Source organism: Chelon labrosus, assembly GCF_963514085.1.
Source record: "Chelon labrosus genome assembly, chromosome: 13".
Lineage (NCBI taxonomy): Eukaryota > Metazoa > Chordata > Actinopteri > Mugiliformes > Mugilidae > Chelon > Chelon labrosus.
In genome coordinates, this window is record NC_140346.1 from 21,408,384 (window position 1) to 21,433,864 (window position 25,481).

General features: G+C 42.8%; 1 protein-coding gene across 1 annotated transcript in view; it reads right to left on the reverse strand.

Annotated features, from left to right (window-relative positions):
- pitpnm3 (PITPNM family member 3) overlaps positions 1-25,481 on the reverse strand; it is a 51,850-nt gene that overhangs the window by 13,742 nt on the left and 12,627 nt on the right. Inside the window, exons 2-8 of the mRNA XM_084559044.1 lie at positions 21,789-21,859; positions 21,395-21,615; positions 10,010-10,199; positions 7,799-7,921; positions 6,910-7,091; positions 2,695-2,852; positions 2,030-2,200 (exon numbers count right to left, since the gene is read on the reverse strand). Coding sequence (XP_084415170.1) covers positions 2,030-2,200; positions 2,695-2,852; positions 6,910-7,091; positions 7,799-7,921; positions 10,010-10,199; positions 21,395-21,615; positions 21,789-21,859 — 1,116 coding nt within the window. The remainder of the gene's footprint in view (positions 1-2,029; positions 2,201-2,694; positions 2,853-6,909; positions 7,092-7,798; positions 7,922-10,009; positions 10,200-21,394; positions 21,616-21,788; positions 21,860-25,481) is intronic.

The following is a 25,481-nucleotide window of genomic DNA, read 5'->3' on the forward strand; positions in this document are numbered from 1 at the left end:
ACGTGAGGGGTGAATTCATCTCCTCCTACTGGGATTCTGCAAAAACAATCCCATTGGTGACATTATTAAGTGGTATTCTTCTTTTCTCTTTAATAAATCTATGAGGGAACAACATGATGATTGAGCCTACTTACACCAATCAGGCATAACATTATGACCACTTTCCTAATATTGTGTAGGTCTCAATTGTGCTTCCAACAGGTGTGATTCATCAGAGAATGGACATGGGCCTTCTGAGGGTGTCCTGTGGTGTCTGTTAGAAGGGGGTCTTTGGGTGCTATGCATTGACGGGAGGGGCCTCTGTGGATCATCCCACAGATACTTGAGGAGTTTGGGATCTAGTGTATTTGGAGGCCAGGTCAACACCATGTGCTGTTCTTCATGTTTTTTGTTTTTTGAGTCGTTCCTAAACTGTTTTTGTGTGTGTGCCTGTGTCAGGCTGTATCCTGCTGGGGATGGCTGCTGCCATCAAGGAGTGTCATTGCTATGGGGTGGGGGTGTCTGGTCTGGTCTAGGCGGGTGATACATGTCTAAGTAACATGCACATGAATGCCAGGACCAAAAGTTTCCCAGCAGAACATTGTATTGTCACAAGATGGTCAATGTTATTTACTTCTCCTGTCAGTGGTTTTAATGCCTGATCGATGAAGTATGAAATTATACAAAAGGCTTCCATTTGCAGAGCAGCAATCTGGGTGTCTTAGGAGACACTGTAGCACAAAACTGGCCATCTTCAGTTAGCGATGCGTGATGGATCACCCAGCACTTATCTTTGTGCCAGGGAGAGTAATTGGAGCTAATGTTAACTGACTGACGATGTCACACTGGTGATAATGTTTTGTTGCTGGCGAAGAGAATAAAGCGAGATCTCTGAGACTGTCATCCATGAACAGCATTTTGCTGCCTCATGTAAAAAGTCCAAAAAAGCCTAACAATTCTGTAGAGAACTGAGGATCTGATGATAATGAGGATGTTCTTTCGGCCATGTGGTGGGTAAGCATGTTTATAATACGAACTAAAATCAGAAAAACTTGCGTGTGCGTGCGTTTAACAGCTCATCTCAACTTCTTTATGTCTGTGTTTTAATTGTTTCATGCAAAATTCCCATACAGAAAACCAAAAATCTTGTCTGTGACGCTACTTGATTTATGTTTCAGTGTCATGTCAAACATTTTATCAAATATAAATCAGTTACATATATTTTGTGTGTCTGTCCAACATTAAATCATCCAATTCTCTTCTTATCTTTCTAAAAATAATGCAACTTCAAAGTAAAAAGGAAATGTTAAAAGCTAAATGGAAGATAATTTTCTACATAGCACGAATCTGCTTTCGCTTTATCTTTTTCTAAAGACAGCATGTCGAGTAAAAGGGTTTCACATTTTTCACAGCCTCGCATCAAACCACAAAGCCTTTTTCTTCCTATCTAAGACCACAGTCGTAGGCTCTTTACACAAGCGATCAGCCCTCGTCCTACTTTCTCTCAGTGATGTAGGTGGAAGAGAGGCATGGGAACCAGGCAATACATCATAACTGCTGTTTAGAGTCAATCTATGTCGCAAAAGTGGGTTAAAACAAGAACACGAACATAAATCAGGGGCTCATTAAGGACTCCAGAACCAAACCTTCCAGGAAGATCACAGCAGAACTGGGTCCTATTTAGCAGACTAATACCACACATGCTGTATACCTGATCCTCGGAGAGCAGTGTCAAGCTCAAGGCACTGCACCCTGAGAAGAGGAAGTATAATTACTTCAAACTTAAGACTTTGAGGTCACGGTGTTGCTGCACCAAGCCTCATTTGTATCTGTAAAAATTCACAGTACTGAGTCATCTCTGCCTCTATAATCTAGTCCCATGAAGAGAATTCCTCAAAGGTTTCATGCAAGCTTTGAAATGCAAAATCCGAAAGGTTATTAATGTGGCGATACAATTACACCATAAAGTAGATTGAGCAATGAAATATTCAGGAGAAGCAGCTCTCCCGCGCGACAAAATTGATTTCCAGCATCAAACCATTCATCCTACCTATGAGCAGTGAGCGGCCGTCTCCAAGGGGATAACGCTGGTAGCGAGGCACAGCGAACGGCGGCAATTTGTGGAAGAGCGGTTGCAGCAGCGGCTCCAGTCTGGAGGCTGAAGGATCCGAGGGGTAAAAGAGGTTGAAAATCTGAGAACAGGCCGGATGAAGCTGGCTCACTGCGGGTCAGAAAGCACAATCGGCAGACACGGCCATTAGGAGGACAAATAGATATTTTAGTCTGAAGTGTAGCTGTGTCAAATGTGATACAATATTTGACAGAGTGGGAGTTTATTTTTAGAAAAAGAAACCCGGTGAAAAGAACTAAATCTACCTCTAAGCTGTTCTTGCCGTCAAACGACCTTGTTTGATTTTAACCGCATTGAAAACTACAGTTAGGAGAAAAAATTAAATCTTTTCTTTTTCTTGAAAGAGGAAACGCAATGACCTTCGAAAAAGTCTGGCGATAAAATCAAAGTGAAAATCTGTTTAATATCAATCCTCAACATACCTATCTTGCAACAGCATCACAGTTTAAACTACTTAATATGTAACCTGTTTTATACACTTTATTGTAGTCCATAGTGCATGACCATTGACTGATTGTGTCGTGTGTGTGTGTGCAAGGGCGTGTGTGTGTGTGCAAGGGCATGCATATGTGACGGATTCTTACCCTGGACAGCAGGCAGCACAGTGCGTCTCATGGCCAACACAAGGCCCAGTGGACAGCCCAACAGGAAGCAGTCTGACACCTCAAAGTCAAATCGGCCCGGGTTCAACACCAGGCTGGTGCTACTGCCCCCACGCACCGCCACACCCTCATTCATCAAACTGGAGATTAGACAAGGACACGAAACACACAGTGTTGTTGTAATTGCAATTACAATACAGTGTTTTTATCCCTGCTGACGTGGGCCATAAATCCAAACGCATACTCTCTGTCACATACCGGTTCATGTTATATATCATATCTTGGATGCTAATTTGCTAGCTTTTCCTTGGCAAATGTAGCTTTACCAAGTTTCCTCATATAGTCTAAAGACATGCACATTGGGTAAACTGGTGATGCTAAATTGAACATTGATATGTGAGTGTGAACCGTTTGTCTCTCTGCGTCAGCCCTATGATGGATTGTCCAGGGTGTACTCGCCTCTTTATGAATCTAGGTAGAACGGCTACAGCCCCCCCGCAACCCCATTGAGGATAAGCAGTTAAAGATAATGGGTGGCCTTCTTTTAGATGTTAACAATCTATTGACAACTTAAAGGGGAATTACAGTTTTTTACAACCTGGACCTTATTTCTGGCATAAAACACAATTGTTTACTCACCCATATAACTTTTGTGTAATTTGTAGTCGTTTGGGAGATATTTACATCTGCGCATATCCATATAGTGGGAGTGACTGGGGCACCGAAAAGCAGCCACTAAATAACGCATTATCTGCCGCGAAACTCGTTCATTTCACCAATATTTTCTTATCGTATGCTAGTGTTATTCCCTGTTGAGTCTGGAGTTACCTGTTATCATCATCCGGATAACGTCTTCTGACCTGGGTTATTCTGACCTGGGACCATGCGTTATTTAGAGGCTGTGTTTCGGTGCCCCAGTCACTCCCACTATATGAATATACGCGGATCTAAATATCTCCCGAAGGACTACAATTACACAAACGTTATATGGGTGAGTAAACGATCGTATTTTATGCCAGAAATAAGGTCCAGGTTGTAAAAAACAGTAGTTCCTCTTTAAAACCCTCATACAGATATTGCTATGTGTTCCCTTTTGTGTTGTTTGGGGAATATTTTTTCTTTTAAATCACTTTCATCTCTGCAGTCCACAAGAAATGTGGAGCGGAAACATATGAAACTTATGTAAACTCATAGAAACTTTAAAGTGAACATGTCAGTCATGTGAGCGCTCGCCTTCCAACTAGTTTAGCTTCTTAGAAATAGATGGCCAGGTCTAAGCCGCAGGAGTGGTGTATGAAAACACACAGTATTCTAAAGCAAAGCAGGCGTAATCTGAAAGTTTAAATGTCAATAATGCGTATGCTGAAGCTGGGAAAGCAAAATGTCTCGGTCTTGACACAAGTGAGTCGATTGGTCCTCATTCAAATGTTGGTCGGCTTGTTTCAACATCCAAGGGTCGCTGTTGGCGCTGGGCCTTTATGACTCAGCCTGAGCATTTTTTTCACTCAGCCCTCGCAAACTGAATCACGTGTACAGTACAGCTTTTTAAACGGCCGAGTCAGTCTCAGTCACAACTGTCCTCTGTAGACTGGCAAGACTTGTAAGCTTACTAGTGAGCCAACATCTCCCCATTAGGTACAACACTAGGAGGAGGGATTAGCAGCCGCTCTCCAGCCGTCTTTAAAAGCCAGATCAATAGTGCTTTGATTGCTTTCCGCTACTATTTATTTATTTATTTATTTATTTATTGACTTCTCTCATAATGTGTCCACCTGGTTGCTCTTACAAACTAATTTCAAGAAAACAGTACTAGTATTTGTGATTCATCGAGTGTTGCATAAACCGTACATGTACCGTAGGGGTGAGTGCCATTTAAAGGCTTGATGACTACGTGTTCTCTACTTCTGCCCCACGTTGACATGTCAAATTTCTGTCGACTAAAATCAATGCTCTGAGTAAGTGCACTTCTCAATCGCCACTAATGCATCGTTGTAGTCTGTTGTACCTCAGAGTCTGTTATATTGCCTGTCGGTGTAGAAAATAAAGGGCTATCTTTGTTGTTTGGATGTCCTTAATTTCCCCTTTTAGCAGCTCTACTTGTCATTTAAATGCAAATTGTTACAAATATGTTAAGTGGGTATGACAAATTACATTTGAGTTTTTTTGTTGTTGTCGGGGGTTTTAGGATTTTTATGAGTCATAATCAGCCTTTCACAATTGTAGCGCCAAACAGATCGGAAACTGATGCTTCCTTATTACGCATAAGCATTTCTAACAGATTGTCTTAACGGTATTAGTACTGATGTTAACTGTTAAACAGACAGCTATCTGAGCTAGTAAGCCCTCCAGGTGATTGGGAAAACCCACTGGGATGTGTAGGAGGAAAGAGCACGCCCAGGACCAGAGGTGACCCTCCACCCGGCCAAACTCGTGCTTAATCAGCAGTGTAACAAGAAGTGAAAGGTGAGAGTTGTAACGACATGAACTATGGGGAATAACTGTGAATTGATGGGATCCGATCTTTACTGGTGTAAGTCCAGTGGAGCATGTGATTTGGATTGGGAACACCGGTTGCTTGGAAGGAGTCTACGTGGCAGGCAAACACCCTTCCAGTCCCCTCCCAACTCAGCTGAATCCCCCGCAGCGCTCAGTCTCCCCTCACAAACTGTCTGGCACAGGCACAAACAGGCTATTTATAGTCCGGCACAGACAGGTAGGCAGGCAAGGCAGTCAAGCAGCAAATATTGATAAAGAGCAGGGGCGAGACAGGGTGACAGATTCCAGAAAAGCCTGGATGAGGGCCGCCATGCAACATCTGGGCCGTCATATGAACTCGTAACACACTCATCAGCGATAAGGACAAAGGTTGCTTGACAGAAACGGATAACAGAATTTATTATACGACTCTGAACCACTGAGTTTGTATGTGATTTTTGTTCTGTGTACATTATATGTGTGTTTACATCATTTCTTCATAGCACTCCACCCTCGTGCACCCGCCGGTAATGTGAGTAAGACGCAGTCTGATTAAAATTACAGGCTTTTCCCTCTCTACTTCTGTGATTGCCTGCGTGTATATAAATGCTTAAATGTGTGCATAAATGCATGTATAAGTATGTGCATATATGAATGAATAAAACGGTTACTTCACATTGACATCATGCAGAGTCATGTTTTACTCTTGCAGTTTAACGCTGAATCTACTCATTTTTATTTGGAGCTCACCAAAGCCTTTTTTTTATGGTACGGCAGATGTGCACGTGTTGTATGTTGTATGTTGCACATGTACATTGCAGTAACGGGGGTACTTTAGGAGGGTGGAGAGGAACAAGTTTTAGAAGTAGACATGTAAACAGAGAGAGCATGTTCTAAACACAATGTGTATTTTTTTTGTTTTTTGTATTAGGATAAAGGTTTTCACACAATATGCAATTTTATATCATGACGCTGATGTGTGTTCATATATATCAAAAAACTGCAAACCAGCTCCAAAGATATCAATCCTGTTCCTATAAATCATTTGCCACAATGTAATCCAAATAAATATTTACAAAAAAAAAAATAGCTAAAATATATAGTGTACAGTGTTCCCTAGTTTATTGCAGGGTTTACCTTCCAGACCCACCGTGAAAAGTGAGAATACGTGAAATAGCGAGCACATATTTATTTTATTATTTATGCTGTTTTATATGTATTTAAACCTTTATGAACCCTTCCCACACTCTTAACCCTTCCCATACTCTTATAAACAGTTCCTACGCTCTTAAACATACATACGTAATAATTTTAACAACAAAAAAATATACGTAATATGCGTTGCAGATGCCTTAGAAGATGCAGCACGTTTTGGAGGCATCGTAGGGCTTTAAATTAATTAATTAACTGCAACACGTGTTACCGAAAGTTCACACAACACACAGAAACACTACGTACAGCGAGATCACGATGTGAAATGGACGAGGCGAGATGCTGAACGCTTGGTGTATGTGCGGGATGATGCGATTTTATTGGCCGTATTTTCCTGCGATACAACGAAATTTCTGCAATGTAAAATTAGATATGTATGAATTAAAAACCTGCGAAGTAGCGAGTCTGCAAAAAGTGAACCGTGATGTGGCGAGGGACGACTGTACACAATCTATATCATGATATTGATCATCCCCGGTGAGTGTGTTATGTTCATGTGTCTTGCTCCACCTGGAAAAAAAGCTGTGCTGGCCGGTAGACGATGTGTCTCCATCGTACGAGTCGCTCTGCTTCCGGCTGAGCGGTGGGCCGCCCTGGCCTTCATTGGGAGCGGAGATGTCGATGTTGCTTTTGCTCAGCCTCTTGCTGGAACTCAGACCTGGGCTGGACTCCCCCAACATGCCTGAGTTATCCTGTCAGGGAGAAGGAGAATGCGCAAGTTGCTATAAAACCTCCAACAGTAAGTTACCGGGAAATTACACATATTAGGATTGAAGTTCTACGTAGGAGGGAAAACTGTCTGTGCAAGAGTGCATCTGAATGGCAAAAGGGGAAGAGGAGTAACAGAGAGACAGGAGGGAAGAAAAAGGCTAATTCAGGATGGCAGTTAAACACAAATGTTATGATGAATGCATCTATTTTATTGTACGTGCACACGACAGTGACTGATTAAAATTGCTCAGGAAGATCCCCGTCAAATCAAATAACTGAAGACAAATGGTGAGGCACTTCGACCGCTGTTTGTGTACAGTGTTGAAGTGTAAGACTTCAGAGGAACACAGTGTCAAGGACATTGCCACTGATGCACAGTGATGTAACTCAAAGTGTCTCTAGATGTGTTGTTGTGAAAAGTGGGCAGAGAATTGACACAGCAGAACTGGATTTTTTTTTACAAGGAGTTGTGTGAAGGACATTGCTTCTAATACACGTGCACATGCTTGCAGTAATTAATTCCACTAATGAAGACAAGGTATAACACAGGCATATAATCTGGATCATATGCAGCGACAGCTTAATCATGTATCCCAAACCCGTGACATTCCCTGCTGTTAATGATCATCCAAACCCCACACAGCCCTGTGTATCATCGTCGTGTTCTCACCGTAACACAAGCTCCTACCTTCAGGCTCTCGGTGCTGTTGTTCCTGCTGCTGTTATTGGGGCTGCCAGGCCTCTGGTGGTTGCTGAAGCACAAAGCGTCAAAGCACAGCACACCTCCCACACAGTCGCCCATCAGGCATACCTGCACAGAAAATATAGGATTCAGACGCCCTCTGCATATGTGCCCTCTGCACACGACCATCAGTAGCCAGAGAAGCACCTTCAGCGAGAGGCTGCTCCTCCCAAGGTGCAGGACAAATAGACTGAGGAACTCTTTTGTCCCCCGTGCCATCAGACTGTACAACCACCACTCACTTGGGGGGAGGAGGACAAAAAGGAAAGGGCCTGAATGACTTTTTTTAACTAATCTGCAATAGTAAAGTGCAATAACAGTGTATGTACAGTCATGTACAGTCACAATATTTATTTCTCTATTTATGCAACAACCATGCATGTACAGTCAATATTTATTTTTGTATTACTATTTTTATTATTCTTCACTGGGTGTATTGGTATTCTGGGCTTTTTATACTGTTTCCTACATGTATGTCTGAAAGTGCTGGTTGCGATGGAGATGTCAATTTCCCTGCGGGAACCTCCCAAAGGGATCAATAAAGTCGTCTATCTATCTATCTATCTATCTATCTATCTATAGTGCGTGTAGGTTGACAATCAGACGAGTGTACGGATAGAATAAAAAAAAACGACATATTTCAGCGTGACAGGTAAGGCACAACAGTCCCTGCATCCTAATTCGAAATTATATACAAACAGGATATAGTATGTGACTATCTGCCATAGTATGCTATGTTTGAAAGACAGATTTTATATCATTGGTCATCAGTCAGCCTAAGACTGCACCACTACTGCTGGTAAGAATTCACAAAGATTAAGCCAAATGCATTCCCAAAGTTTCACATAGCTCCTCTGTTCCCTTTGTGCATTGCAATGTGGGACAACACTGCTCAACAACAGAGTGCTCTCAAAACAAGATTATCTAAGCCACATTAACATATTGTTTAGACTGTAATACAAGTAATCCTGCGGGGAAAAAATACATATCTGTCTCTCATTCTGTGTGAGATCCATTCTCACAAAGAAATCCATTAGTTATTTCTTAGAGCCTTTGTGTTGCACATTAACAGCAGCAGCATAAATCAAGTAAGAAACGCAACCCGCAAGTTGCCCTTTAACACAAACACAGTCTGTTCAGCCAATTAAAACCGTATCTTGTTTACGAGTCAAAAGTCGGGAGACGGCCACTCAGTCAAAGGGTTTTTGTGTTAATAAGCTGCTATTTAGACTGTTCATCAGGTGTGACGGCGAGGAGAGCAGCCTGATAACCATCTTAGAATAATGCTTCTGTCCAGTTTTTCTTGTTCTTTTCTTTCCGCTGTCATTGCTGCATGAATGCACCATTAGCAGGCTTCCTTTATAAGTATAGTCTGTCATTTTTGAACTGGACTCCAGTTAAGTAAATGGCAGTCAATGTTTCCACTATTATAGGATAGTATACTATTAAAATTATGAAGTGCTGAAAAAAATCAATCTCCACGGCAAATGGTGACAGCACTAGTCATTAATAGAGTCATCCACAGCGAGAAGGGATGAAATTATTCATTTTTAATGTGTAAATTAAGTTGTAGACACTAAAGTAGGAGGAGAAACGCAAACATCAATAAACCTATGACAACGTACAACACTTTATCAAGGCATTTTTTTTTTGTTACTGATGGTATTGATTGGTTCTCTATCATGTGCCACAAGAGCTTGAGAAATGTGAGGTTTCTGATGTCAGTGTCAATGTACAGCACAGAGCAGACCGTCCCATTACACTTGTTGACCTGACTTTAATTACAGTAAGCTAATGAGGGAGAGGTTGCGTTTCAGAGCCCTTAGCTAACGCCTAAATTCTCTTGACTCTCTCGAACAGCCTTCTCAAGGATCATTGCCTCAACATAACATATCGCTCGTTACCAAGTGCCCAGGAGTTGTTATGTACAAGAGACGAAAATGTGGTGCACTTAAACGACAGAGATTTGGAGCCCTCTGAGGGCCTGAGCTCCCACAGTTTCGTCAGATTACACAGCCCACTCAAAAGCAATCTTTACTTCATTGACTTCTATTAAAGGGCCTACAGCCTGATATTCAATAATGAGAGACTAGAGTGAGTGTGGGAGTTCTCCTCGCCTCCTTTTTTCCTTTCCAAACAGAAGAAGGCACAACAGACCTGACCCGTGAACCCCTGGCCATCTTCAGACTGCAGGAAGCTGCGGTAGACTTGGTTGGCCCGGTCGATGACGGTCGCCACGGCATCCTGGTAGCGTGGAGAGACGATGGCGAGGAGGGGGAGAGCAGCCAGAGGCAGGTGGTCTACGCTGCTCGACACGCAGCTCTCATCATAGCTGTATGGGTTCAAACTGGAGGGGGTGTGAGGGGAAGGTGGACAGGAAGGAAGGGTTGGATAAAAGGGAAGAAGTTAGAAATAAGGTTTGTGTCTTATAAAGACCTTCTGTTAGTTTTTACTACACAGCAATGTCAAAATAAATAAAGGTTGGAATAAAGTTTGTGATGTCTAAGATTAAAATCTTGACAAGAAGAGAGTGTTTCTCCTGTGTTATCCTTCCCCTTGCCAAATTAATGTCTGTTTGTGATGCACTCTGACATTGTTTGTGTGTTAATGTGTGTGAAGGTGAGGTAAGGAGAAGAAAAATGTTATCTCAGGGAATAGTAAAACAAACCCAAGTAACAGCAACGTGAGCAGAGTCTTTGCATCCTCACTGACGACAATAATGGATGCGTACGAGTGTGTGTCGGTCGCGTGCGCGTGTCACAGGGACGGCGCGCGCACACAGATCAACCGAGACACTTCCCGTGACAGCGTGGGGAAACGGTAAAAGATGGCATCGCGGTGCACCGTCTCCTTGAGCCGCAACCCTGTCCCCATCCATCAAGTGCTCTGATTGCGGGAGGAAGAAACGCGGAGGCTGAAATATGTCAGCCACCACGGACACCTCACTGCAAGGGCACAACCCCTGTGCAGGAATCAGGGCTGGCAGTTGCACTGAGACACAAACGTATATGATGCAACATTCTGGGAGGTAGGCAACTGCAGATAGACAGAATGAGGATAAAACTGGTTTGGAGTTTGGAGGGTTGGTTACTCTGTGAATCAGGCTTGTTCCAGTGCATCCCACAGATTTTGTGTGTTTACCTGTGTCAGGCTGCATCCTGTTGGGGATGGCTGCTGCCATCAAGGAGTGTCATTGTTATGGGGTGGGGGTCTCTGGTCTGCTCTAGGTGGGTGCTACACGTCTAAGTAACATCCACATGAATGCCAGGTCTAAAAGTTTCCCAGAAGAACATTGAATTGTCACAAGATGCTCAATATTATTTACTCCTCATGTCAGTGGTTTTAATGTTATGGCTGATCGGTGTGCGGCCATACATTAGTCTGAGGGGTTGCATTTAAAGTGTAGAGTACTTAACAGTGGACACTTTCCTTTAAATGATTTTGCATTTCTTCTACATAAATTATTCTACAAGTTACATACTTTGTTTAATTGTCGCCACGTAATGACAATAAAGTTTAATTGAATTCAAACACATCCTGCAGCACCGTCTCCACTGAGCACACAGAGAGGAAATTAATATAAATCTCTTCTAATATGTCCCAATATGTTCATTTCCCAAAATGTGGGAGATGTTCCAGTTGTCTGACCAATTGGACAGATGTGATTAATTTATAGGTCCAGTTACATCCCGTGAGCCTTATGTGTATTTGGAAGGTTATTAGATCCAAACATTGTATTGGAGAAGAATAAATAGGGCCTGTGTATCATCGATGTAAGAAAATATTGCCACAATTTAGGTCTTAGCAATGTAATGTCACTGCCTATGATTGTTCTGATGTATATAAGTCTGATTTAGCCATTCACTTGATCGTCTAAACCCGAATGAATGAATGAAACTCGAGTACATTTCTCATTGCACCATTTTCCAGAACGGAAGAACTTTTGATTGTCAAAATAAAACACTGAAAGTTTGAGAACATCTCCTGAAACTAAATTTTGAGTTCCCATTGTCATCAGTTTTACACTAACCATTTGCTGCGGCAGCGACAAAGCACCATGCTGAGGGGTTTTGAGAAATCTGCTGGGAAGAAAAGAGGCGCTGGTGTGTTTGTTGTGCTCCAGCAGTCACTCTCAGACAAACGCAGAAGATAAAGCCGCCCCCGCAATCCCCCCCGCTGCCATGTCATCACCAGCAGCGACAGATCTGAGCTGGAGGGCAGTTATTAACGTCAGACAATTTTTGTAAATAGTTTGAAAAGTGTTTACGTCAGCCTGTTCTGATGGATAGGAAATACAACAGTATACACAAAATGGCTGAGGAAATGGTTTTGCATTCTCACCGTGAATTTATTTGATACCAAAGTTTCACTGTGCTTTTGATTAATGCGCCCCTTCAGATTTTTTTTTTCTTTCGAGTTCACAGCAAATTCGCCATTATTTCAAGCAGGTGCAGGTGAGGAAAATATGTGTGAGACACCAGAGAAAATACCATGTTCTAGGAGGTGTCACAAAAACAAAGAGTTACCTCTGAGAAGAATAGTGGAGGAAGCTGAGAATATTCAACCCATTGTCCGAAAATCCAATTCCTGGCCATGTTTATATATAATCTGAAGGGATGGGGAATAGTGAGATTAATTTAGGTCAGCTCTCATACATTGATCAGCCACAACATTATGACCACTAGCAGGAGAAGTAAATAACATTGACCATCCTGTGACAATTCAGTCTTCTGCTGGGAAACTTTTCAACCTGGCATTCATTCATGTGGATGTTATTTAGACATGTACCACCCACCTAGACCAGACCAGGCACCCCCACCCCATAGCAATGACACTCCTTGATGGCAGCACCCATCCCCAGCAGGATGCAGCCTGACAAAGGCACACACACAAAAATGGTTTAGGAACAACTCAAAAAAGATGAAGGTGTTGACCGTTTTAGCAAAAAAAACAAAACAAGAAGAACAGCAAAAGGTGTAGACCTGGCCTCCGAATTCACTAGATCCTAAACTGATCAAGTATCTGTGGGATGATCCATAGAGGCCCCTCCCCTCAACCAATAGTAACAACATCCTGTTGCCAGACACCACAGGACACCCTCAAAAGGCCCATGTCCATTCTCTGATGAGTCACAACTGTTTTGGAGGCACAAGGGAGACCTACACAATATTAGGATGGTGGTCATAATGTTTTGGTGAATATCTATGGCCCTGTTCACACTAGGTATTAGCACGTATCCTGGGTGATGTGATCCGATCACCCTCTAATACAGGGGTGTCAAACTCATTGTAGTTCAGGGGCCACATACAGCCCAATTTGATCTCAAGTGGTAGGACAACAGCATAATAACCTATAAGTAATGACAACTACAGATTCCAGACTCCAGATAGTGCAAAAAAGAACAAGTAAATTAGGAGAATGTTTACATTTAATAAACTATCCTTGAAAAAAAAATGAAATTTCTTAACAAAAGTAAGCAAAATTCAAGTACATTGCTGTCTGCTGTTTAGTTCTGGGTCTCAGTGTTAGTGTTCTGTCCACTTCTTATTAAAACAGTGGACATATTACGGATATCAGATATTTTCATTGAAAAATTGCAGTCCATGTGATTTTTGCACTTTGCAAATTCATGCTGCGGGCCAGATTAGATCCTCTGGCGTGCCGGTTTTAGCCTGTGGGCCGTATGTTTGACACCTGTGCTCTAATACGTCTATTATCTGCCCCCACTCAGTGCAGGGCCACAGTAAATTCATATTTCAAGAAATGCTTTTCAGTAACAGTGGTTCCACTGCATTTCCTAAACTTTTACTGCAGACAATAAAATGAGCACTCAATGAAACCACTGAAGCTGCCTGTCTTTTGGAGATGCTGCTATGTGGCATTCAGCAGATGAGTGACCTCACTCTTAAAAACTGACCGAGCTCTTGATCTCGGCTCTTAAGGATTTAACCGCATTACAGAATAATTGTTATAATTTAACACGGGAGGAAACTAAACTTTTTAAATGTTAAAATGAGCACAGTGCCGTAACCTGCCAGTTTGCCACAGTAACAGCTCAGTCTGTGTCACTGCTTGGACGGTGAATATGGTTGTTTTTATTCTAATGCTAAAGGTTAATTAAGGCTACTGTGTTGTTCTGTACTGGTTGTATAATCTCAATAAATCATGTTCTCTGCTGGAGTAGCTTCGTCTGTAAGTCAACTCATGGCAGGATCCCGCTGAGCTAGCTGCTGTTATAGAAGAAGAAAGAGGGGAGTCACGCCACAGGATGTGGCTGTGATGTGCAGCTGTCGGCAGAAAACCATGATCACCTCTTGAGAGGTTGTTTGCTGCTGCGAGTGTCCGACCCTCCTCTCGAGAGCAAAGGGTTGAGGCAGACTCTCCTTTTTGAGCTGCTCCCGTGCAGATTTGTAAGAAAATAGGAACCTTTGTAATATATTCTGGAGCTGTTCTTCACGGTTATTTGCATAACAACGGCGTCACTCTTTCTACAGAAGCTGCTGCCTGAAATATCCAGCTCTGTCAGTTCAAGCACAGAGACGTCACCTTGTTGCTCCAGTAGGAAGACTTGCTGCGCAACAAACACAACAAGGTCAGCTCATAATTTAAACCACAGTAATTTATCAACTGCTTGTTTATTGAGCTTTGGAACGGAGAAATGAGAACTCCCAAAGTCCCAGCTAAGAGCCACTGTGGGTTTGGTGTAGGCTTTGTAGTTGCCCGGCCTTGATCTTATTAGAATCTTGTTAACAGCTGCTTCTTTCACACACACTCCCAAAAACACACACTTGCTGAGCAAGACCTTAAAAAGACTAAATTAATATTCCGAACACATCTCTACCTCTGAACAGGGTTAGCAAGTCACAGGACAGGAACAGAGGTTTAACACCTGCTGCTCTGCTCGACAAATGCCAGGTGAGACACTCGTTATTTGCATTGCATAATTACTTGATTATGCAAGCACTTGTTAGTATTATTACCATGCAGCAGCCACTGTTTCACATTCAAATAAGTGATTCGTGTGTGTGTGTGTGTGTGTGTGTGTGTGTGTGCTGAGCCAGACTGTTCTGTGATTTATTTGCTGTGACAGTTTTGACGTTATGACGTCCCACACGGCTGCAGGCTATTCTCTGTACTGCATCAATGGTCCTGATTAATTTGAGTCCGTCATTAAAAATCTTTGTCTGGACAAACATGTACTTTGGAAAGGCTTGTCTACCAAGCCATCCAAATCCCATCTGCATTTAATGGCTGTAATTAATCTTAAAACTCTTAACTGTAATTTCCTCTGTAACGCTGCTGATCAGTGGCTGTTTTGACAGACCACAAATGACCCAGATGGTGCTCTGTAATCTTTTACAGTTCAGTACGGCTGCAGATTCGTATTCTTAATCATGGGCATACTGCGTGTTATCAAAAAATCTAATCTATCGTGCTGCAGGAATGACAAGCTTGACATCCATCAAACAGAACAGAGATAATGTAAATGTGCTACTTGGGAGGCTTTTTACTCCCCAAATAAAACACGTCAGAACAACCCTGAATGGCAGAAGAGAGAGTCTTTCAACTTCACATCAGCTGTGAGGTTTTGTTTTTATCTTTTGACCGAGAGAGCTTTCCGGTTGTTACTTTGCAAATGTGACATCCACCTAGAAACACTGTCAGAGACTCAGTAAATGACACCTCAATGCAAGGAAATTACGACACTCTTCTATACTAAGAGATGCACAGAAGTCTTCCTCAAGGTTTCATGGGTAATGCGATGATAAAGAAATCCATTAACAACAGCAGGGAGAAGACGTAACAGAGTGAGCCGATTAAACCTCCAATCGGCCTCATCTCACGCAGCATAACCTTGAAATAGACTCTATTATGCTGCCCGAACATCCTCTTGGCTTTTGCCCTATAATGGCAAAGTGAAAAACTCTGAAGTCTGTCAGATTCCTGCTTAATTGCTTCCCCCCCGTTTCTTAATGGCTGGTTTCGCGCTGCACAACGTTTGCGCAATTACCGCGAACAGCAATGGCCCTCTGCAGAGTTTTCTTAATTAGGGAGAGGGCCCAGAAATAGTAGTGGCGTGTCCCCAGCCATCCAGGGCCAGAATAATGAGCTTCTATCTCCCTGAACCGAGGTCACTCGCTGTGGAGACGGACAATTGGACTTCCTACACCTCCTCTTCCTGCCTCACTCTTCTGAATAGAAAAATGTACAAAGACTCTGCTGAAAGAAGGAATCCATTAGATTCGTCTTTCCTGCTGCTCAGACAAAGTTTTTAATAGCTGAAATGTTTATTTCCCTTAAAACTGTGACATTGGTGGTGTGTTTGCTATGAAGGAAATCAATTCAGAAGCCCTTTCAATGTCGCTGTTAATTGGATGCGCTATAGAGTGCAATAATACACATTCAGTGCTCTTTTCCAAGTGTCTCTGTGTGGGCTGTATTTGTGTGAGTGTGTTTATTGATTACACATGTGTTTTCTTTTTTTCTTTTTTGACACTCTGCTCCTAGCCAGCGCTGGCAGGTACGTTCATTAGCAGCCAGAGCTAATAATGAGCACACAGAGCCCTATGAGGCGCAGCGAGCATTTCATACGCACGACAACAAGGAAACACAAGAAGGAAAAATATGTTCATTCTCTACAGGGGACCTTCTACAGTTCATAAAGAATTATCAAGCACAGAGTCCAAGGTGGTTTGTTTATGTGAAAGTTTGTCTTTCAGGCGCTAAGAGGTTTTGCCACCTCCACTCCGCGGTGCGATTTCCAGCCAAGCTGTTACCAAGAATGAGAGCGAATTACCCACACAGCAGCAATTCCCTTCCGTGTGGCTGCCTATCGCACGGATGTTTATGTTGGCATGCAAATAAATGAGTCTCTGCACACCCACAAGTCCAACACTGTCGTTAGAGCAAACACTGTTAACTGACAAAAGTGTAGTTGAATAATAAGTGTGTCTGTTGGCGTGTGGGTGTATATGAATGCCTACTGTCTGCGCATATTGCGAGAGTATGTTCAGGACCTGGAGCCATCTGGGCATAAGTACGCTTTGTTTAATTTCACTGGAGAGTGAAAATGCTTTTTAATTTCTCATTGTTGCTGGGAGATATTGAACAGACTGTTTAGATGGTGGTAGGAGTTCATGAAAGATGCCACCAGCTAGACCAAGACCAAGATTACTGCACATACACACACAGGATATACAGCAGAGGTATATGCCGGCTGTTATTAACTAAGTCTACATGTGCACACTACTCAGGTTTTGGCTTTTATTCCATAAGGGACAATATTCCCACTCAGCTGTTAATATGCATTCGTGCATACTCCTACTAAAGGAGCTGGAGCTGCCATTATCCAGCAGAGGCAGACATGTTCAACAAACACAGCCTCCTTCTCTCAGTCCTAAAAATACCTTCTGGATAATGGCGTCATTGCAATATTTACACATTTACAAAAACACGTTGCTATCAAAGTCTTTCATAATGTATTAACAAATCTTTTAGATATGCAGATTTGAAAAAAATCTGCTTTGTTGTCCACCAGTTACACTATTTACACCATATGCTCTGAACTCTTAATTATTATATCTGTTCCCATGTAAGTGCAGTGTGAGCAAAGTAAAACACAGATTCCTTGTACGTGTGTGCACACTTGGCCAAATAAATCTGATTCTGATTCTTCTTCCGACCGGTAATGTGGGCTTGCTTTTGGGCATCAATTGCTACTTCAGCCTCCCACACTGTTGGCTCGTTGAGGATTAGGCCCCTCCCCTCAGCCCATAGGACCCAAAGGCCCCTCCCCTCAGCCCATAGGACCCAAAGGCCCCCACTAACAACATCCTGTTGCCAGACACCACACTACACCCTCAGAAGGCCCATGTCCATTCTCTGATGAGTCACAACTGTTTTGGAGGCACAAGGGAGACCTACACAATATTAGGAAGGCGGTCATAATGTTATGCCTGATCTGTGTATATAAAGTACAGGCCTGTGAGGTACTACTCTCTGAGGGAGATCTCAAACAATCTGCACAGCAACAAGGAATATAGTGGAAGAACTGATCCTAAACATTAGATCCTGCAGGTAAAGTGACTTTACACGTATGAATCAGTCGTGTTTGTGAAAACCATTTGTCTTTCAAACAGAACAATTCTCTTTGAAACAATTGCACACAGATTGTGGACGCTTGCAATCTCAGTGTCGTCTGTCTGTTCATGTTATTCCAAACCGACTCTGGCATACCCACAGAGCACGATTCTGTTGGGGCCTATTTATTTGTTTCTGTCTATTTCTTTCTATTTGTTCTCCTTGTCACAGAAGGTAGGGCTCTACGGCGCAGATTGTATGTTATGGTTGTTGGTTCTATGCACTGTAAAATGAATTTGGAACAACTGGACGACTTCCTACTGTGTGATGAGAATCTGAAGTGGCGACAACTCTTGCCCAGCGCCATCAATCAAAGTTTGTCCAGTTTACTGACTGCTGAGGACACGGACTGGGTTCAAAATAACCGAGCTAACGCTAAACGTTCATTTTATGACTGAGGGAAGGAACAAATAGGACATCGCCTACTGCTAAACCTGTTGAAATAGATTACTGGTGTATTTTTTCTTTTGGTCCATCAAGCATTCACATCCACGGACCTTTGTAACACAGCATCTTAATATGAATGAGTCTCCTTTTAAGCACAATTTCATGCATGCCTGAATTGAAATCATGTAGGCGTCCACATGTGCGTTCGAATGCACACAAGAACAGACGCCCCAAACATGCAGCAATAACTCCGTTCTGCTCAACCCCAGTGGGAGAATTGTTGTCTTGAATATTTTATCTCTGGATGTGGGGAGAACGTCGAGCTGCTGAACGGCTACACCACTCAAATCTCTTTACACTCGTCTTGCTTCCAGTCACTACCTCACTCCTGCTAACATCAATCACAAAAAACCAGGCAGAAGCCTCAACTTGACTGCCAGACGCATTCTCTCGGCCGCGGTGATTAGTGACACTTCAGACAAAAACATCCTGAGCATATAATTGGAGAGAAGCGAAAGCTAATTGACGCTGTCAGGGAAAAAAAACTGGTGACCACCGGGACATGTGACATTAAATGTGAAATGAAATCATTAGTAACGTTTAAGCACAGGCAGCAGTCAATGCTAAAAAAAAGGAGAAAACCCTCGAACAGAGACATGCTTTTATCTCCCGTGTCTCAAACATACCTTCCAGCCAAGGACGGCGTTACTTTACAGGGATAATTGGAAGCAACCAGACCTGTGAGTTTTAATGGAGATAATGCAGCATAACTTATCATGAGGGACTGACTGCTGCTCGTCACTGAGCTACTACCGTGACATTCACAATCAAATTCCTGTTTCAAATTGATATGAAATCTGAATGCAAAGTAACTGGAGCTAATTAGCCAAACAGATCACTGCACACATTCCTAGCCTGAGGATTTGTGGAAACTGTGTAATGTCATTTAAGCCTTCATTTTTGTTCACTAAGGAGGTGCCTCCAGTGCCAAAGGGAAAAAATTAGCAATTAAAAACAACAACATTTAAAAAGGTTAGGAGTTTAATATTCCACGTGGCCACACACTTGCGAGGGGCTGAGAAATGGCCTCGGCATACTAATTAACGCTGCACTGTCTGTTTGGGGGTCTTTGGTCAGTGTATTTCCTCGATTAACCTTCGCCACCTTAGCCAACTGGGCGTCTTTGTCGGATTATTCCCTCTGGCATCCACTCATACCGGGCCGAAGACTCAAATGCCTCCTCACACGGTGAAGCTCTTGGTTGCCCATTCATTGATTTTAATAGCAATTAAGGCTGTCTGTCATAGTGAGAGTTTTATTTAAAAAAAATAAAATGAAGTAAAAGAAGCAGGTAAGTGCTTCACAATCACTGACTCAGACTGCTAGACTAGTCTGGCCTAACATAACCTGACAGCACTACTTATTACCACTCACCTCCTTCTGTGTGCTTTTACTAATGTGGATTTAAGATTCAACAGTCATGTGTTTGCTTGTTAAGAGGGATCTGGTCTCCTCCCAGAGTCCTTGCTGCAGCTTGGAGTCAGTGAGAGCTACCTCAAAGAGCAAAGCTAATCCAACCGAAAGGCCATTTGCTATTAACAATCATCAAATTTACATGCCTCCAGCTGACTTAATCAGACATTAAAAAGATGAAAATATAAAACTCTCTCCAAGTGCCTTATCTCCCATGTACGACTGTTCTTCACACGGCAGGATATATCCAAAAAGGTTTTTAAAAATGGACTTGCAGAGTTTTTAGAGAAAACGTTTCGCCACTCATTCGAGTAGCCTCTTCGTTTCTGAGCAGGAGTCCATCCATGTGTTTTACATCCTTAGTTAGTAGCACCTACCCAGAATCACATACAGCTCAGAAAAGCATGGCAGATGGCGTCAGATTAATGATGTGATGGTGACAAATTTAAGAAAACCACCATTAGGCAGCTTACAGTCTTCTTCTGATTCATTTCACTGAACTGGAGTCTACGGAAGACAGCGGTATACGACTTGTCTTGGGAGTTTTTGGGGGAAATAAATGATGACAAATATGAATTCAAGCTCAGTTCAAGCTTTTCATTTTGCCTCCTGCCCAGCTTACACTGCAACCGACCCCAATATTTATTCCTGCAGGTGGTGGTGGTTTGCCCACAGGGAGGCGGCTCCTTATTGTTTTTTTTGTTTTTTTCTGCCTGTGCCCTGCCAAGCCCGATGGATGAAGGCTTGGCCGCCAGACACCGGCTAGGGCCCCAGTTTCCCTGCAGCTTCATAAAAAAAAGGCCATAAAAAGAAGATTCACCAAGGTGTGTGACTCTACCGGGTCCTTTTTAGTTTATATCGCTGGGAATAACTCAGGATCCTTCATGAAGAAGTGGAAAATATTTCTAGGAAAAGAGACGTCTCGAATATTAGCTTGCTGAGTCTCAACCTCGGATAAGTGGACAAATTAGATGGATGGAACGTGTCATTTTATCGCGTTAAATGGGTATGGGTAGAGAGACATTCAGCAAGGCTACGTGGCGTGAAATAACACACCACGACCATAAAATGTCTTCTGATAGCAGATGACTTGCCGTCTAACTCGTGCAGTCTGGGCAGGAGGATGGCTTAAGCTAGTTAGCCTAGCACTAGCTAAATGTTACAGAGAATCAACCACACAGTTTCCAACACCTAGCAAAAGAAGACAAAACCAAAGCAACTACCAGGTACAAGAGGTTGTTTTAGTCCAACGTGTGTAATGAAACATTTAATTGCTGATAAGACTGAGAACTTTCCAGATTGTTTATCAAGAAGTGGATTAGAGACTGCGCGTTATCTGTTCTGTTTATTTCTCTCCCATTCTCAGCGACTCTGCGGCACTTTATCTAGCAGTGGCCGCATTATCCCATTCAAGGTGTGACCAAGTGTGGCTAAATATATATAAAAATGTATTAAATCGAGATTTTACTCAGAGTCGAGACACTTGAAATGCCAAGTGTAAATGAGGTCAGTGCGATCCTGTGTTTTCGCAACAACACTCACTTAGACACCAGGGAGAAGGCTTCAGCACACACGGCCGGACACGGCACCAGCTTGATCTTCACGTGTTCGGCGGCGCCCTGGTAATGCGCCCGCGTGACCTTTTCGAGCACGGAGGCCAAGGTGGCCACGTCGCCAGCCTTTGTGCTGGGGTCCCCGCCTGCTGTGTCCAAGATGTTTCCGCCGTGTACCACGAGCAGCAACACATGGGTCTTACATTTCCTCTGCAAAGCGGTTTAGGAAGAGACTCTTTAAAAGGACAGACTCAAAAGGAGGTAAAAACAGAGGCAGTATTTTGTCAAAGAGTTGGGGCTGCAGGGAAAACAAACAACCAGACACTTAGATGTGTTCTTGGCTTCTAGTAAATATACTGAGAGGCTCTTCATAATGATCCTACCTCTGAGTCCTCCAGTCCTTCGATGCTGCTCTGAGGGGGACAGCGAGGACCTCCCAGCTGGTACAGTCCCTCTGTATTGGATGAGTAAAGATTAGAAGCAGGAAGAGGCGAGAAGGACAGAAAAGGGAGAGAATAACGAAAGACAAAGGGTCACTGAAGGAGCCACTTCACCCAGACACGGTGATAACAGAAGCATAAATGGTTATTGATCAGTGAATATGCTCAGTATTACTAATGCCTCTTCATCTCTCTTCATACCTACTCCAAACTGCGTGATGGTTTATGTCGCCTAAGGCTCAAATGGAATAACCGTGAGATACAGAAGTCAATACTGGCAGTAAACAGCAGGGGCTTGGTTGTTTCTCTGCTGCAGCCATCACATGTAATTACATTTTTCTTCACTGATGCAAAAAACAAAACAAAAAAACAACAGAATTCTTAAGGCGAAAGCTGAAGGGACGCGGGGTCATTTTTTATCCCAACTGCGAGGGTTGGAAGTGTCTCTTCTTCTCTCTGTGTGGTGCAGCATTTCATGGGAATATGGCCAAACTCATTACCCTCTCCGGAAGCCTCTGCACACTGTGTCATCTTATTCCTGAGCTCTATCCTGTCGTCTCTCTTTCTATTTTCTCTAGCGCGGCTCTAGGCATGGCTGTGTGCGCCGCTCGCTCGCTTGTTGTTTATTTGGTCTTCTCGTCTGGGACCGACTGTCATGGGAGGCTCTCGCAGGCTCACGCACCGTCGGCTCCCTTCCACTCCGGTACCAGCCCACAGCCTGCCTCCGACCTGCCTGCTTGTCTGCAGCAGATCGGTGCTCACAAGGGACTATGCACTGTGCACTATTTTCGTCACAAAGTAAGAGGAAATCAATGGACGGAGGTCTTTTTTTTTTTTCTGAAACAGGGAGTTAGAGCAGAAAAGCTGCTCCAGAAATGAAAGTATTTTTGCACGCAAACACAGACATGTTGGTGCTGGTTAGTCCAGACAAAATATCTCAACAACTACTGAATGGACTGTTGCTGCAAATATTTAAAAGCCCATAGAGCAGGGGTGTCAAACTCATTTTAGTTTGGCTGCAACATACAAGCCAATTTGATCTCAAGCGAGCCGGACTAGTAACAGAACAGAATAACAACCTATAAGTAACGGCAACTCCAGACGTTTGCCATGTGTTTTAGTACAAAGAAGAACAAGTAAATTAGAAGAATGTTTACATTTAGTAAACTATCCTTTACATGAAATGAAATTTCTTAAGAAGAATAAGTGTAATTTGGACACACTGCTGTCTGCTGTTTGGTCCTGGGTCTCAGTGTTGTGTTCTGTCCTCTTCTCTTTCTAAAACAGTGGACAAATTAGGAATAGCAGTTATTTTCACTGAAATGTCCATGTAAATTTTGCACTTTCCTTATCTGCTGACACTTGCCTTGCACCCTGATTTGGATTATCCAAAACTTTCTCACTATAAACCCACAAACATATTGTTATCATCATTATGTGCAACTTCTGCTTTCAGAGCTATGTTAGCACTCCTGTGCCTTAAATAATATGGTACATCATAAACGTGGGCATAGCATGTTAGCAAGGGGATGTTTGCATTTAGCTCAAAGCTTCGTGTAGCCCCAAATCCTAATAGAATGACTGGAGGTTTTGGCGTCCAAATCAGTGTCTAGTTGGAAGTGTTTTTGTCGTTGTTCAGCATTTAAAGTGTCAATAACTGACGATGAACTTTTTTAATTTGGAGGATTTGATGGAAAAAAGTTTGAGAACAACCGTTAAACCACAGAATAATTCTAAAAAGCTTCAACGTAAACCGAAACACCTGCTGAGAGCAATTAAGAGACAGTAATTGCCACACAAACACATCTGAAATAGTGTGTGAGACTTGGAACTCTTTAATGAAACCCAAAGTAATAAAGTAATGATGAGAGCTGAAATATGTTCCATCACAAGTTGACGCGCTTTCATTTCTGAGGCTGACTGAGTGAAATATGATTCATTTGGTTTGGAAGAAATAAAATGTTTCAGCTACATCCAGTATGGTTTAAGTCTTTGATTTCATCTTATCTTTAATGAAATTCTGTAAAATAACGCAACATTATTTTTTTGCACTGGCTAAACAAGATAAGACAAATACGCAGCATTCTGCGACACTTTAAAAACGCCATGTTTCTCAAACACGGCATTGTGCTTGAACATGTAGTGGCTGCCAGTCGTCAGCAAACAGCTGCATTCAGCAGATTGTGAGAAAGACAGTCGGAGGAAATAGCAGAGCATCAGCCACTCCATCATTTGTAAAAGCAGAACACATGCTGAGTTGCTCCTGAATTCAGAGATAAGTGAGACATTTGTCTGATATTGGAGCAAACTGACACAATCATATTTCTATTGGCGAAGCTCAGTGGCATAAACCGAGTTCCTGTGGTTAAAGCCAACAGATTTTTTCTTTTTCGAAATCCATTGGCTTTTCTGTTTTCTTTTCTTCTGTTTCCCCGTGTCCTGCCGGTCAATAGGTGCTTTATGAAGCTTAGTGGTATTTAGCAGTTCTCTCGCTGCAATCATTCTCCACCAACAAAATGACCTAACCCGGAAAGCACCCCGTGGAAAGTAGACAACGCCACATTTCAACTGCACCACGGCCATTTCCAGTGGCTTAAAGCCGAGTCAGGCGCACGCTGACAGCAGACAAACACATCGCATCAGTGCATCTGCTATCATACTGGAGCCTGTGATATTTCACAGCTCTCCATGAGAGAGAGAGAAAATTGACCCCGGAAAGAGGGCGGCTGAAGATGAAAAGGCTCTACGGTGAACTCTACTAGAGCTGAAAGTGGAAGGATGAAGTATTGATGTATTGATCCCTGTTTGGATCCCTCATGTGTGTCATTCTGTCCGTGTGACTATGATTTAAAATATCTCTTTCCCATAAAAGGATTGCTACTTTGAGCTTTTGTTTTCTGTGTATCTCTCTCTGAATCTTCTTTCTCTCATGTTTCGACCACTTCCATCTCACTTATACATCCATCACCTTCGCTTGAGCAGATGGGAAAAAGACAAGAGCGGCTGGATGAGAGCAAAAGACTGCGGTCGCCATCGGGAAGATTGGCTTTTCAGATTGATATCTTCTCCGGGACTATGATAATGGCGAAATGGCCTCAAAGTTTCCTGCTTGCTGGAGTGTGAATCACCTCATTAGAGAGTTACAGTATTGCGGTGAATTATCTGTGTTCCCGGGAAGACGTGCACAGCAAACAGCGGCATTGTCCTCTCCTTGTAAATAATGTTTCTGAGTCGTGAGGACAGTTTCCAGCAACAAGATAAAAGGTGTGATACAGAGCAAAGCCTGATTATGCACACATGACAGCACGCAGGTTTGGTAGCACAACATAAACTGCATGTCGTAAATATAAATCACAGTTAACAGGCTCAATGTGCTTTGAATAAAATAATCGGCTCGGTTTGAGCAGAGGCGAGATCGGAGGGAAAATCGCTCGGCATCTTTGCCACCGACTCTGTTGACACGGCAACTTTGGAAAACCAGAAGCAAGTTTACTTTAATTGGCAAGGATGTGTCACATTTTTGTTGTTTGGTTTTATTTGAACTTGCAAACTGATTTTCTTTAGTTTGGGCAATGAAACTCACAGGGTCTAGCTTTTAAAGCAAAAGTGGAGTTGGATTTTCTACATATGATCTGT